The 15132-nt window shown below is 40.5% G+C and overlaps 1 protein-coding gene and 2 pseudogenes across 1 annotated transcript; 1 reads left to right on the forward strand and 2 right to left on the reverse strand.

Moving 5' to 3' along the window:
* Window positions 1–1720: 1720 nt before the first annotated feature.
* On the forward strand, window positions 1721–12998 carry LOC129725134 (myrosinase 1-like; annotated as a pseudogene).
* On the reverse strand, window positions 3809–5824 carry LOC129725133 (myrosinase 1-like). The gene is made up of 5 exons (XM_055680599.1): window positions 5732–5824; window positions 5472–5670; window positions 4935–5412; window positions 4780–4874; window positions 3809–4723 (listed from the first exon to the last, which is right to left on the reverse strand). Exons 1-5 carry the CDS (start codon window positions 5770–5772, stop codon window positions 4013–4015), a joined length of 1524 nt encoding a protein of 507 aa, XP_055536574.1. The 5' UTR covers window positions 5773–5824; the 3' UTR covers window positions 3809–4012.
* LOC129725132 (myrosinase 1-like) lies at window positions 10928–12874 on the reverse strand (annotated as a pseudogene).
* Window positions 12999–15132: the final 2134 nt, after the last annotated feature.

A 15132-nucleotide genomic window follows, 5' to 3' on the forward strand; every position in this document is an offset into this window, starting at 1 on the left:
GTGCGAGCGGACGGTTATTGCATTGAAGTTGAATGAAATTATTATACCAAAAGCTTACTAGTACGTTATATTTCATTGTCTGAAAGTTTCTCTAAATGGTCGACAAAATGTTAAACCTAGTTAGCACTTTTGGCATTCTAGATGCTGTTAGGGGAACCGCTCCAATATTCATCTCATCACGTCGTTTTTGATCAATTTATCGTCAAATTTTACCATATTTTCAACGTTTAGCTACTTGAGAAAATCGAGAAGCAAATAGATTTACTTTCAAAAATTTGTAGAAATTAGACGGTAAATTGGACAAATGAGAGAAATAAGATGAATATAGGTGCACCAGTCTGTTGAGATGAATAATGGAGCAATTACCCTATTCAAAATTTCTGCCGGCAGTCTGATTTTCAGTGTGAGTGAGTGTGTTTTCCGGGCCGTTATCAGAGTGCCTCCGTTAAGATGTTTTAGTGACCTTATCTAAATTAAATATATATAAAATTTTAAAATATTTTTCTCCCATCCAATTAAACAGGTAATTCGATGTCTTCATCATACGCAAGTTCACCATAATTCCAGCTGTTGTGGTAGCACAGAGAAATGTGATCAGCATAATATTCGATTTAAAATTAAGCAATAAACTTTCCTTTTTAGGACAACCAAACAGATGGATTGAATATTAAACATTTTCTCAAGAAATTTTGCGCTGAAACTGAAAGTGAATGTAATTTCATTTATATCACGACAACCAAATGAATGATTAAAGATTTAACTTTTTCCTCTACTAATTGGGCGCTAGCATTGCAGCTTGCACCTACTGTTGAAATTTGATAACACACTGAAATTCGCCAAATCAACTGGGTATGATGTGCTCTAACGTTTCCGTGAACGGATGACCGTGACCCGGTGATCAGAGTAAGCGTAGTAGTGAAACCTACAATCGGCAACTGAGCTAGGAGATATTGAAGGCAATCAAGGTAAACACAGTACTCTGGGATCGCGATATCGCCAAAAATATGACGCTAACAATAGTACTGACCGGAGGATCAAACTGCGAGGAGTCTACCGTTCTGTTCGTGCCTAAAAGCTTATGGACGACGAAACATACGTGAAGATGGAATTTCGACAGCTTCCCGCAACGAAATTTCTGTGGAATTACCTAACATGTTTTCTTAGTCAAGCCAACTCCGAGATAAAGCTGATTCATTTGTTTCAGATTCTGAATAAGGCAAGCATTATTACTATACAATTCCATTTTCCATCCCATTTTTCCATTATTTGTTTAAAGTCAGTATTTACCAGATTTTCTTCTACATAATAGTAGGTGTATTCACGTAGTGTTTGTTCACAAATACTTAACTGTATTTTTCATTACACGCAAATGAAGTTGAAGATTTTTATCTTTAGGTATTCGTAATCAGGCGCTACGTGAACACCCCTAGTGTTTGTTAAGGTCTTCACACGGATTAGAATCAGTATAGAAATGCAGTCACCGTATTACTGTAAAAAGTATTAAAAGTTAAGATTCACTTCGTAAACAAAACAAACTCCTCAGTGACACTAAATAAGATTAGAGTATTATTTTGAGAAGAAGATTACCGAATATACCGCAAGCGATAGATTGTCACAAATACAATAACTGATAAGTTATCAATAGAATCCGTCTACTGTTATATCACGTTGTATCGTAAGATACTTCAGTACAACCCAAACCGCCGGCTGCGCTGGGTCAATATGTGGGGATCAATTGTTGCTACGGTAGTCCTATACAGTACCATGTGAAACAAATAACTGTTCACTTTGTGGATTTAGGATTTATACTTTTGTTTAATATTACAGTATTCTAGCCCAAGATACCGGAGAGCGTAAATTTCTCGATGATTTCAAATTTGGAGTAGGAACATCCGCGTACCAGGTCGAAGGCGCCTGGAACGTAGATGGTAAAGGAGAATCGATTTGGGATCACTTCTGCCACAATCATCCAGAAAAGATCGCCGACCTATCCAACGGCGATGTGGCATGAGATAACAACGTTATAACAACGTGAGTGTTGCAACTGATGTGGGTCGTGAAACTTTTTACTACCTGGATAATGATATTTTTAGTGGAAGCGTGATGTTGAGATGATACGGGAGTTGGGTGTCGATATCTATCGTTTTTCACTGGCTTGGAGCAGGATAATGCCTACAGGAATTAGTAACGAGATTAATCAGGCTGGTATTGATTACTACAATAAACTGATCGATGAACTACTCAAGTATGATATTGAACCAATGGTAACGCTGTATCATTGGGATCTACCGCAACGTCTGCAAGAGTTAGGAGGATGGACGAATAGGGAAATAGTAGGTAATTTTGCCAACTATGCAAGATTCGCCTTTGAAACTTTCGAAGACCGAGTCAAATGGTGGACTACGTTTAATGAGCCACTACAAACGTGTTTGTTTTCTTATGAATTTGATTCGATGGCTCCTGGTTATGATTTCGCGGGTGTTCCTTGCTATTTATGTACTCATCATCTTCTTCTGTCTCACGCCGAAGCTGTACACTTGTATCGAACACAGTTCCAGCCTACACAAGGAGGTTAACTAACTGTATTAGGTTCACAATACGTTCGTAATCATTACCTCTACTTTCAGGTATCATTGGAATCATATCCGATACATCTTGGAATGAACCCAGAAGTGAAAGTGCTGAGGATCAAGATGCCGCCAACAGGTCATTGCGATTCTACGTAAGCTTTTTTTTATTTTTGTTTAAGTTACCTAGAGAACTGAAGTATTAACTTTCGACAGCTGGGATGGTTTATGAATCCGATTTTTTCCAAAACCGGAAACTATCCACAAGTAATGATTGACCGCGTTGGTAACCTGAGCGAAATTCAAGGTTTCAGCAACTCCCGCTTACCTCAGTTTACGAGATGAGGAGATTGAAAAGCTCAAAGGATCGTCCGATTATTTCGGAATCAACAGTTACACGACATCTATCGTATATTCGAACGATGAAAATAATTCTGCTAATTATCGAATTCCATCATTTGATCATGACAGACACGCAATTGGATACCAAAATCAGGAATGGCCAGGCTCTGGATCCGATTGGTTGAAAGTTTATCCAAAGGGACTGTACAGTTAGCTAACTTGGATTCGAAATGAGTATGATAATCCACCTGTATATGTGACTGAAAACGGTGTAAGTGATCGCGGTGGTACCAAAGACGTTGCTCGTATCAACTGCTACAACCAGTATTTGGACGCTGTTCTGGATGCCCTTGAGGAGGGCTGTGACGTACGAGGTTATGTAGCATGGAGTCTAATGGACAATTTTGAATGGAGAGCAGGGCTGACTGAACGTTTCGGTCTATACTATGTAGATTATCAGGATTCAAAGAGAACCAGATATGCGAAAAGTTCTGCTAAAGTGTATGCCAATATAATCAAGACGAGAGCTATCGATCCCGAGTATTTACCCGACCCGGAAATATATATTGCTGAACCTGGATCTGGCGTAAGTATATCCATCGTAAAATTCTGGTTAGTAGCAAGTGTTTTAATTTCATGCTTCAGAATATTTTTCGAATAAACGCTGATACGCTGATCTAGTTTCTCTTTAGTTGACAATTATCTGAAAATAGTGTTGAGTATTCTCGTGTGACTCCCAAGTTTTCATTTTCTTCAAACATTGAATATTTTGTTTTGATCCTAGTACATGTACGAAAAAAATACTGTTTTCTTACATACAGAAAGCTCACGCTTTGAAAAAATATAGTATTACTAAATTGATTTATGTACTACAGATTGTATTTTATTTCTGTGTGCATGTGTGTATGTGTGGTATTTAAACCCATCTTTTTATTACATAACATTTTGGCTTGAATAGAATATAAATCAATATTAAACGAAATTTTGAGTTCAAAAACACATAGGTACGTATTTTTTCTTGCATTTGCAAAATTGGATTTGATATTAACTTTTACTAAATTTACTAATAGAGTGAAAATTATTCTGGAATACCCACACTATGGCTATTCCTCTGGACCAGGAATCAACACATCAGGTTCAGGCAAATAATCCAGGTCAATCATTCGCGTTTTAATTATGTTTGCGTATACTTTGGCTGATGTTTTGGCGATTCTAGTTAGTGAAGGATCCTCATAGTCGACGTAGTACAAGCCAAAGCGCTCGGTAAGGCCAGCTCTCCACTCGAAATTGTCCATCAAACTCCAAGCCACATAACCTCGTATGTCGCTACCTTCGTCCATTGCATCCAAGACTGCATTCAAGTAACTGTTATAATAACTTACTCGCTCTATGTCCTTTGTTCCTCCGCGATCACTAACACCATTCTCGGTTATGTATACCAGTGGGTTATTGTATTCATTCCGAATCCAGGTTAGCAACCGATACAATCCCTGTGGATTAACTTTCAACCAATCCGATCCAGAGTCCGGCCAGTCTGGGTCCTGATATCCTACTGTGTTACGGTCGTGGTCATACGACGGTACCCTAAAGTTAACGGAATTATCCGCATCGTTTTTGTACACAATTGATGTGGTATAGTGATTCAATCCAAAGAAATCAGCTGAACCCTTCAATTTTTCTATCTCTTGATCAGTGAATTGCGGTAAACGCGATTGAGCAAAGCCTTGCTCCATGCTTAGATTTCCCACTCGATCAATCATTGCTTGCGGATAATTTCCACTTTCAGAAAACATTGGATGCATATACCAACCAAGCTATGAAAGAAAATATATCTATATATCAGAAACCAGTAATATTTTTTTAAACTCACAGCAAATTGCATGGCGAGCTCTGAAGCCTCCTTATCGTCTTCTGAATCACTCCTCGGTTCATTCCATGATGAGTCCATGGTGAATCCAATAATTCCTGAAAGGATTCTAGTGATATATATTTTTGTAGCACAGTATAAGAACAACAACCTAATACCATTTTGAGTTGGTTGAAACTGCGTCCGGTACAGTTCAACTGCTTCAGCATGAGATAACAGCAGGTGGTGGCCACACAAGTATGTAGGAATACCAGCAAAATCATATCCCGGTGCCATAGAGTCATATTCATATGAAAGTACACATATCGGATAAGGTTCGTTAAATGTGGTCCACCATTTGACGCGATCCCCAAAATTTTCGAATGCAACCCTTGCATATTCTCTAAAGTGATCGACTATTTCTCTATTGGTCCAACCTCCCATCTCCTGCAATCGTTGTGGCAAATCCCAATGGTACAACGTTACCATCGGCTCGATATTGTACTTAAGCAATTCATCGATCAGATTGTTGTAGTAGTCAATACCGGCTTGATTGATTTCGTTGCTGATTCCACTAGGCATAATACGCGTCCATGCCATCGAGAACCGGTACATGTTGACTCCTAACTCCGCGAGCATCTCAACATCTCGTTTATACTTTGAGAAAATAGTAAAACATTAATTGTCATATTTTTACACAATCAAATGCAAATTACGTTGTGATAGCTGTCGCATGCAATATCTCCATTTGTTCCATCAGCAATTTTCTCCGGAAAATGATGCACCAGACGATCCCAAATGGATTCTCCTTTGCCACCTTCATTCCATGCTCCTTCGATCTGGTACGCTGACGTTCCTACACCAAATTTAAATTCCGGCGGAAAAGTTCTTTGACCGTTAACCTTCGCAAATGCACTGTGGAAAGAGAAGTGTAATAATTCCATTGAAGATAACACAAAACATTGTAAATTCATACAGGTAACAACAAAAAAGGGTTATCAATCTTATAAAACTCATGCTAACACATATTATGCCACACTAGCAACGAATTCAGACCAACTTTCTTCGATTGACTATTGGCAGCTCGTATATATTGCTTCAGCTTCAAAAGGCCATTTTTTATCTATATGGTCTGACAAAATCTTTTCTAATCATTATTGTGGACACTCTCTATTCAATCACATGATTGATCGACTATCCCAATGTGGTCAAATCAGTTGAGGCGGGTAGATAATTCTGTAAATAGCATGTATAACTCTTAGAAAGTTATGTAACAATCTTCCCCATTTGTATTGTAATTGGAGCGGGTTTCGATTTGTGTTTACCCAGTATAAATAACTCAGACTCAATATTTAACCAACTTCTAAGTTTTGTTTCGGTTTCTACTTAACCGATTTAAACGCTTATTCTTGAGTGGGTAGTGCACAAACAAGTTCTAGATTAGAGACGTAGCTCAAAAGTTATGAAACGAAGTTCGTTTTCTATACAAAAATCACTTACCTCATTGGAGGCAGATTGACCGAATAGAATTGCGTTTGAATATCATAGAAAAAAATCGAAATGACTTATGTCCCAACACAATACTTATCCTAAACTAAAACTTAGGTGGCTCGGGCTGTTCAATCCTGAAATGTCAAATGATAATATGAAATGGCCATCAAACAATCTCGTTACTTTGTATAATATTCTTGTTAATTTCTGTTTTAATTTGGTTCTAACTGGTATAAAAACTCTGTTTGCTTTACTTTTATGGCGACCGGTCATTATCGACCCATTAACGAATCCAAAATACGTCTCCTCATCACTCGACGTTGAGCTGGTCTTCTCTTATCTCCCCTAACACCCTCCGATCGGGCGTCCTCATCAACACCACCCATTCATCGAGTACGGGGTTTTCCACCGAGTCGCCGACCTCTGTCAGGCTTCCTGTTAAATATAATCTTCGTTGGTCACTACTCCGACATTTATGGTACGTGGCCTCCCCACTGTGATCTACCGTATTTTATCAGCTTGATGATATCCGCGTATTAATATGCTTGGTTCACCTCGTGGTTCATGAGCCTGTTCCACACTCCATTCTTCATATTCCTGCTAGGTATTGAACGGAGGACCTTACGCTCGAAGACTGCTAGTGCTCCAAGATCGGCCTCCTTCATTGACCAACAGTCATGGTCGTCAGCGTCTTGTAGTGTCCAAATTTCATGAGGAAATGTAAGCTTCGGGATCTTAGGTGGATACGTTAACCATAGAAGGTCATGTTTGCGGCTGCCATTCGTCTCTTCACTTCACGGGTATCATCGTTGTTACACGTCAAGAGAGTACCAAGCGATGACAATTTTTTGATGACATTCGAGAGTGTTCCTATGTAACAGTAGTGGTATTGGCAAAATGAATACAGCCGGCAAATCAATATTTTGCGACTATAACGTTGCCGCATAGCATACACGAGTGTTTTCTGCCGTTCACCTTGCTCATGGGAATCTCCAGTTTGCCTTGAGGTACGATGCTGGCCTAACTGGCGTCGTAGGTTCGGTCTCGGCTCGGAAGAGACTGTAAGTGTTAGTAGAATCGTAGCGCTAGCCCGGCAATTGTCCTGTACACTAAGCAGTTGGCTGCGAAGTCTGTGTATAACAAACAGAAGGTCGAGGTCCGAATTGGAATGTAGCCTCAAGGTTTTGCTTTGCTTATTCATGGGAATCGATGATGGAATGTATAGTTGCATATAACATTCAGTATGCGATACACACATCCTTTAATATACAACCGCGATATGGATGAGTTTGCGAGGAGAAAATGTCGCTGGTGGATTTAGGTTGATACAGAAACACGCTGTTTTTGTGGTGCTGACACGACATTTAGATAAAAAACAGCTTCTTTTTTTTTCTGCATTCGCTATTCCGAAGACATCCTCCAAATAATGCCTAACCGACACACGAAGTACATTTTTTCTTTTGTGATGCTTCGTTGCCAATACGTTCTCAATGTCTCAATGATTACCCGACTGCTAGCGCGGGCAGCTATCGCAAACACACAGCAACAGGGAAAGTATTCTGAGACGACAGTAAAATAAACGCTGTACTTTTGGAATGCCTGCTTGGTATCTATACCAATTTCAGTGCCAAGGCTCAACAAGCTTTCACTCTATTCATCACCTTATACTTTGTTTTGGTTGAGCTGATGATAAGGGAGCATTCATATGTTACGTAACGCTCTTAGGGAATGAAGTGGTATTCTGCGAAGCGTTGAACTGCACAAGGCCACCATGCAAAATTGCGTTTCGTAGGGATGGCGGGGTATTGAAAACTGCCAAATTTCCCGTTAGGTAATATACGAATGTTCCCTAGGTCCAATTTCGTTTGCTTCTCTTTGAAAAGGCTTCCTCGCGACTAACAGCGACAATATCAATATCAATCGCGAAGCATATAAAACTTCGAGATAACAGTATTGCTTGTTTGCACGCCAGCTTTCCGTACTACACTTCCAAGGCAATGTTCAACAACAGACTCTAGATCCCTTGCTTCCAACCGTTCAACGCCACGAACGGATCCAAAATTACGCCCGCTGTCATACGCATGATAAGAAATCGTCAAGTATGGTACAAATCAGCCTAATCAGTTCTGTAGGGAAACCGTGTACAAGCTAAATCTTCTATAACTCACTTAACTGAATCGTATGCCGTCTTGAAGTCTATAAACAGATTATGAGTCAGATAAAAATTTGTTTCATTGTAGATCACCCTTCCCATAAATCACACTGGTAGAAATGCTTCCTGAAACGACCCAAATGAACGGAACTTTGCACACGTATTTGGCCTAGCAAACTGCGTATCTTTTACAGGTGGAAAAATTTTTTAGACTCAAGAGTAATTTTCTAAAAAGAAGTATCCATTTTGACAAAGGATATCATTTCAAAGCATTATAGCTCAGAAACCCTTGATTGTGCTAGAAAAATGTCTAAAAAAAATTGTAGGGAACAAATTTAACATTGTAAAATTATATACCTTACCTTACCAATCAGACGAGAGCCGTGGTGGCTCGTGCTATATCGAGTAATTGTCGCCATGTTGCACGGTTTTGGGCCGTGTTTTCCAGGCGTCTCATTACCCGCAAGTCTCTTTCGATCTGGTCGAGCCATCGTGCACGCTACGCCCCTCTATTTCTGGTGCTAGCAGGGTTGGTGGAGAGAAGTGATTCCGTAGAGGACTACCGTTCTTATCAGGGTTTTGTACTGCGTCAACTTCGTGCGTCGTCGCACTCGACTCGATCGTAGTGTCTTCCGAAGTGAAAAGTAGGCACGATTTCCAGCCTGGATGCGTCTCTGGATATCTTTACTGGTGTCACTATCGGCGGTCAACAGTGACCCCAAACAAACGAACTCGTGGACCACCTCAAGATCATCGCCGTCTGCAGTGACTTGAATTTGGAGGATGATGTTGTTCACCTTGGAGCCTCTTGCTCGCATGTATTTCGTTTTTGACGCAATAATTCGCAGTCTGATTCGTCCGGCTTCGGCTTTCAGTCGGGCGTAAGTTTCCTCCACCTTCGCAAAGTTACGTGATATAATGACAAAGCTATCCGCGAAGCCCAGAAGCTGAGAAGACCATGTTAAATCGTGCCCCTCGTGTCGATGGCCGCCCTCCGGATCATACCCTCAAGGGCGATGTTAAACAGCAAACAGGAAAGCCCAATACGTTGTCTTGAGTGGATAATGTCCCATGTCCCATGAAACCCGCTTGAACAGGGCCCACGGAACAGGATCTGCGATAGTTTTTTGTAGGCGGCATTGGTAAGCGAGATACTGCGGCAGTTGCAGCACTCTAGCTTGTCTCACTCCTTGTAGTTGGAGCAGGCGATTCTCTCCATCCATTCGTCTGGACGGTTTTTCTCCTCCCAAATCCTGGAAATGACCCATTGCAGCCTCTCTCCCATATTTAAAGAGCTTGCTGGCATCAATGTGAAGGTTCCCATCCGCGTCGGCGCACATGTCAGCTTGCGGCACATAGCCTCTGAGAGACCGGTTTACCTTCTCATAGAACTTCTGCGTATCGTTGGCACGATACAGCTGCTCCAGCTCTTCATGTTCACGATCCTCTTGCTGGCGCTTCTTCCATCTGAAAATCGTGGTCATGTCGTTCCGTGCCCGTTTGTAATTAGCCTTGTTCTCTCTCGTTGACCTGCCCAGGTATATCACTCAGGGCAGGTTCTTCTCATTCACCGCTGCCTCGCACTCCCCGTCATACCAGTCGTTTCTGCCACTCGGTGCTTCCACTTCTAGTGTCGCCGTTGCGGTCTCCCCGATAGCTGTGCGAATGCTGCATCAGCCGTACTCGAGAGGCGATATGCCAAGCCCCCCCCCGCTGTGAGTAGTACCGCTTCGAGCTGTTTCGCGTATTTCTCTACAGTCTGGGGGTTCCGGAGCTGCTTGGTGTTGAACCGCGAGGTTCAGCGATGTCACGCGTGGTATACGGTCAACAGTTTTAAGCGCAAAGAAACCGCAACTAGGTAGTGGTCCGAGCCAATATCAGCACCGCGATTGGTGCGTATGTTTGTAATATCTGAGAAAAACCGATGGTCGATGAGAACATGGTCAATTAGGTTAGCTGTACGTTGGTTAGGTGATCTCCAGGTAGTTTTGTGAATGTCCTTTCGGGAAAAAAGGTACTTCAGACTACCAGTCCTCGGGAAGCTGCGAAATTGACGCATCGCTGACCGTTGACCGTTGTACTACTTCTAAGCGAAATTTGAAAGGCGATTTTCATTGCCAGCCTAGTATTCATTAATCAGATTGTTATTGAAGAATCTACCCTCGATTCTCAACACGCATCAGCGGTAACTGATGAGCCTCCACTCAATGACAGCTTGATCTGTTTCTATTGTATAACGAAATCAACGCGGAATGAAAAACTAATATATATAGAATAATGAACTACCGATTCACAAGCTTACAACAGAACGGATTCCTATAACATCGTAAAGGAGGATCGCTGACCTGGAAAAATTACCGTTCAAAACTACCGGTCGATTCGTACAGTTTGAAACCAAACTGAAACAACTGTTAAAACACTGCATCAAGAACTGTTATACGAGAAGATGCAACCTTTCAAGAGTGCAGACACATTTGTTTTTTTTTTATGATGAAATAAATGTAGAATCTCTTTGTTTATTACCTTCAACAGAATCAACAAAAATCAATTCAATTTTAACAGAGACAATATGAACTTTAACATATATATCGGAAGATATATCCGTTATTGAAACTAACTTAAATTACGCACTTTCGATTCAAACAACATATTCTTCGTTTGGACCTGGAATGAAAACCTCTGGCTCAGGCAGGTAGTCTGGATCAATTTGTCTTGTTTGAATGATATTTGCATATACTTTGGCGGAGCTTTTCGCGTATCTGGTTCTCGCTGGGTCTTCGTAATCCACGTAAAAAAGCCCGAAACGTTCCGTCAGGCCAGATCTCCACTCTAGATTGTCCATCAAACTCCAGGCCACGTAACCCCTCACGTCACTGCCGTCATCCATAGCATCCAAAACTGCATTTAAATACTGGTTGTAATAGTCAACACGAGCAACGTCTCTCGTGCCACCTCGGTCACTAACGCCATTCTCGGTAACATAAACCAAAGGATTGTCGTACTCATTACGGATCCACGTTAGTAATTTATACATCCCCTCTGGATTAACTTTTAGCCAACCAGTGCCAGAATCCGGCCACGAAGGGTCCAAATATCCTAGGGTGTTACGATCATGATCGAAGGAGGGAACCGGATAGTTAGCTGAGTTATCTAAATCATTTTGATACACTATTACGCTAGTATAACTGTTAATTCCAAAATAATCAGAAGATCCCTTCAGTTTGCCAATTTCTTCTTCAGTGAACTCGGGAAGTCGAGATTTTGCGAAACCCTGTTGCATGCTAAGGTTTCCTATCCGATCAATCATCACTTGAGGATAATTACCGGTTTCAGAGAAAATAGGGTGCATGTACCACCCGAGCTGTAAATCAAGGATGATAGTCACTGTAAGGTAGTAATTCACTTGGCATTATAAACATACGGAAAACTGCAAATATAATTCAGAAGCTCCCAAATCTTCCTGAGAATCACTTCTGGGTTCAGCCTAAGAGGTGTCGGAGACAATTCCAATTATGCCTAGAATGAAAACGTTACGTAAGAGCAGGTTAAGCTTTGTCTAATCTGCAATACCGTTCTGAGTCTGCTGGAATTGTTTCCTATATAGATCAACCGCCTCTGCGTGTGCTAGAAGTACATTGTGGCCGCACAAATAACTTGGAATTCCAGGAAAGTCAGCAGAAGGAGGGTTTCCATCGAACTCGTACGAAGCTTGACATACTTGTAATGGCTCATTGATTGTAGTCCAGCGTTTAACACGATCTCCAAAGTTCTCAAAGGCCACCTCTGCATATTCCGTGAAGAATTGCACTATCTCGCGATTCGTCCAACCTCCTAGTTCCTGCAGCCGTTGTGGTAAATCCCAGTGATACAATGTAACCATCGGTTCTACACCATAGCTGATTAGTTCATCAATCAAATTGTTATAATAATCGATACCCGCTTGATTTATATGATTCCTAAGTCCGGAGGGCATAATTCGGCTCCAAGACATTGAAAACCGATAAATGTCGACACCCAGCTCATGTACCATTTCAGCATCCCGACGCCACTGTTTGTGGAAATGTCAGATTGCTCAAATTTCGTATTATTTCCAGCAAATAATCAACTTACATTATTGTAACTGTCACACGCAATGTCACCATTTGTACCATCAACTACTTTTTCAGGATAGTTGTGAACCATGAAGTCCCAAATGGATTCTCCTTTGCCGTCTGAGTCCCAGCCTCCTTCAATCTGATAAGCGGAAGTTCCTACGCCGAACTTAAAGTCCGTGGGGAAGCTCCTTTGCCCATTGACACTGGCAGCAACTCTGGAATCGATGAACAATTAGAAATATATAGCGGATAAATATTTGGAAATCATACATAAAACTACAGAGAATAAGTATCACTTTACTACTAGTCATTTTATTCGACCCTAAACTTTCTTTCTAGAGCCATATATTTCATCGACTGAACTGTACCTTCAACTGACACCACTTTATCTATCGACAGTAAATTTATATACAAAACAAAGACGCACGATAATGTTTCGTAATCTATGCAAACAAAAATTGATTGCTTCGATTCTCAAACAATAGACTACTCATAACACGGCGGAGATGAGTTACAATAAGGTCTTTTTTTACGCGGTTTTTCTACGCGGGTTGCTTTTCTCTATTACTTAAAAACGGTACAAGATATCAACCTCATTTCAATCATTCATTCCGGTGTAAATGCTAGAAATTTCAAATATTGCATTTTGGCTTTAAGATTGACCACTGAGCAATTCTCGCTGAAACCGTCCCACTGGTGACATGAGGTCTTTCAAAAAGGATATTTTTATGTCTAAATGATTGAAAGTAGCGAAAAAATGAGAAAACCACTTTGGTTAGTTCATATTGATGTACACCTCGGGCACAAATCGGTTAAACGGTTTTTACAAAAATTGATTTTTGAGCAATTCTTGACCATTTTATTGATTTATTTCTCTTAAATTTGTCATTGAACCCCCTGCAACCAATACATCGTTTTCAAGAGGAATAATAGAGCTTTCATTTGAAGTAAAAAAAAAATTGGCCGCCATCTTGGATCTCGCCGCCATCTTGGATTTCATCAGAAAAACGTGCTTTTGAGCAAGTTTGCAACCACCGATTTTGAATTTGACATCTTTGAAAAGCTGAGAAAAAATGCTTTGAGATACATTTAAAATATTAGGTGAGCATTGAGGTTATCTTGTCATTCTGGTCACTTTTCAAAATCGAGCTTCAAACAGTTCAACGCATGACTCGCGTCCAATATCAAATCAAAGTAATATATTGAGCCTGTGGTGTGCGTATGATGTGGACAGTCAGTATTCCTAGTTCACAGGTAGTAAGTGCACCCACGCACCGTAATTTTTGAATAGCCTTTAATCAATTGGCTGAATTTCGTTAGGTAGCAAACGTACCCTTTTCGTCGATAAGAATTTGTTAGGGATCAAAAAAGTGATGATTCTACTCTTACTTTTATTACGCTGGCAAACACAAATCTTCTCCAGATTACTCGGGATATACTTGATTCATACTATACCTTGGTATACCATACCTAAGTTTGTTGATAGTAGTTTAATGCATGAAAACAACAGTATATAACAGTAGAAAAAACAACATCTAACATTAATTTGTTTAATTACTAAACACGCGAAAACTGTCCTCCGTACAGGGAACCAAACTTTGTTCTAGCAAAAAATCGTAGAGAAGCTTAAACACAAATCACGTTGCACTCAAGGAGGAGCGTGGGAGTGAAGAAATAAACAATATGAATGCAGTGAAAAGGGATCAAAGATACGATTTTTTGCTTTACGTAATTTGTGAACAGACCCAAAGTCACACTGGCATTGGGCCATCCACCTTCCACGTGGACAACTTTGGGGAGGGGGGTCTGTGTGATGTCCACGGTCCATACAAAATTTTGAGAATTTATATGAGAAGTTGTGGGGGAGGGGAAGGGGGGAGTAACAAAATCCTTGAAAATCTGTCCACGTGGAACATGGATGGCCCCTAATATACACTACACACACCACAGGCTCAGCATGATTTGATATTGGCCGCACGTCATGCGTTGTACTGTTTGAAGGTCGATTTTGAAAAGTGACCAGAATGACAAGGTAAACTCATTGCTTAGCTAATGTTTTGGATGTATCTTAAAGCATTTTTTCTCTGTTTTCCAATGGTGATTTCAAATTCAAAATCGGTGGTTGCAAACTTGCTCAAAAGCACGTTTTTCTGATGAAATCTAAGATGGCGGCGAGATCCAAGAGGGCGGCCAATTTTTTTCTACTTCAAATGAAAGCTCTATCATTCCTCTTGAAAACGATGTGTTGGTTGCAGGGGGTTCAATAACAAATTCAAGAGAAATAAATCAATAAAAAGGTCAAGACATGCTCAAAAATCAATTTTTGTAAAAACCGTTTAACCGACTTGTGCCCGAGGGGTTCATCAATATGAGCTAACCAAAGTGGTTTTCTCATTTTTTCGCTACTTTCAATCATTTAGACATAAAAATATCCTTTTTGAAAGACCTCATGTCACTAGTGGGACGGTTTCAGTGAGAATAGCTCCACTATCATATTCAAACAAGGTTGAAACATTCAAGGGCGGTTTACTTTGTTGAATTTTCAACCCAAAAATATCTATGCTGCCCATAAAAGCATAAGAGTCCCATATGACTTTTAGACAAATTCAAGTTTATTCCGTCAATGTATCTAATTTTGTT

This window comes from Wyeomyia smithii, chromosome 2, assembly GCF_029784165.1.
Source record: "Wyeomyia smithii strain HCP4-BCI-WySm-NY-G18 chromosome 2, ASM2978416v1, whole genome shotgun sequence".
Lineage (NCBI taxonomy): Eukaryota > Metazoa > Arthropoda > Insecta > Diptera > Culicidae > Wyeomyia > Wyeomyia smithii.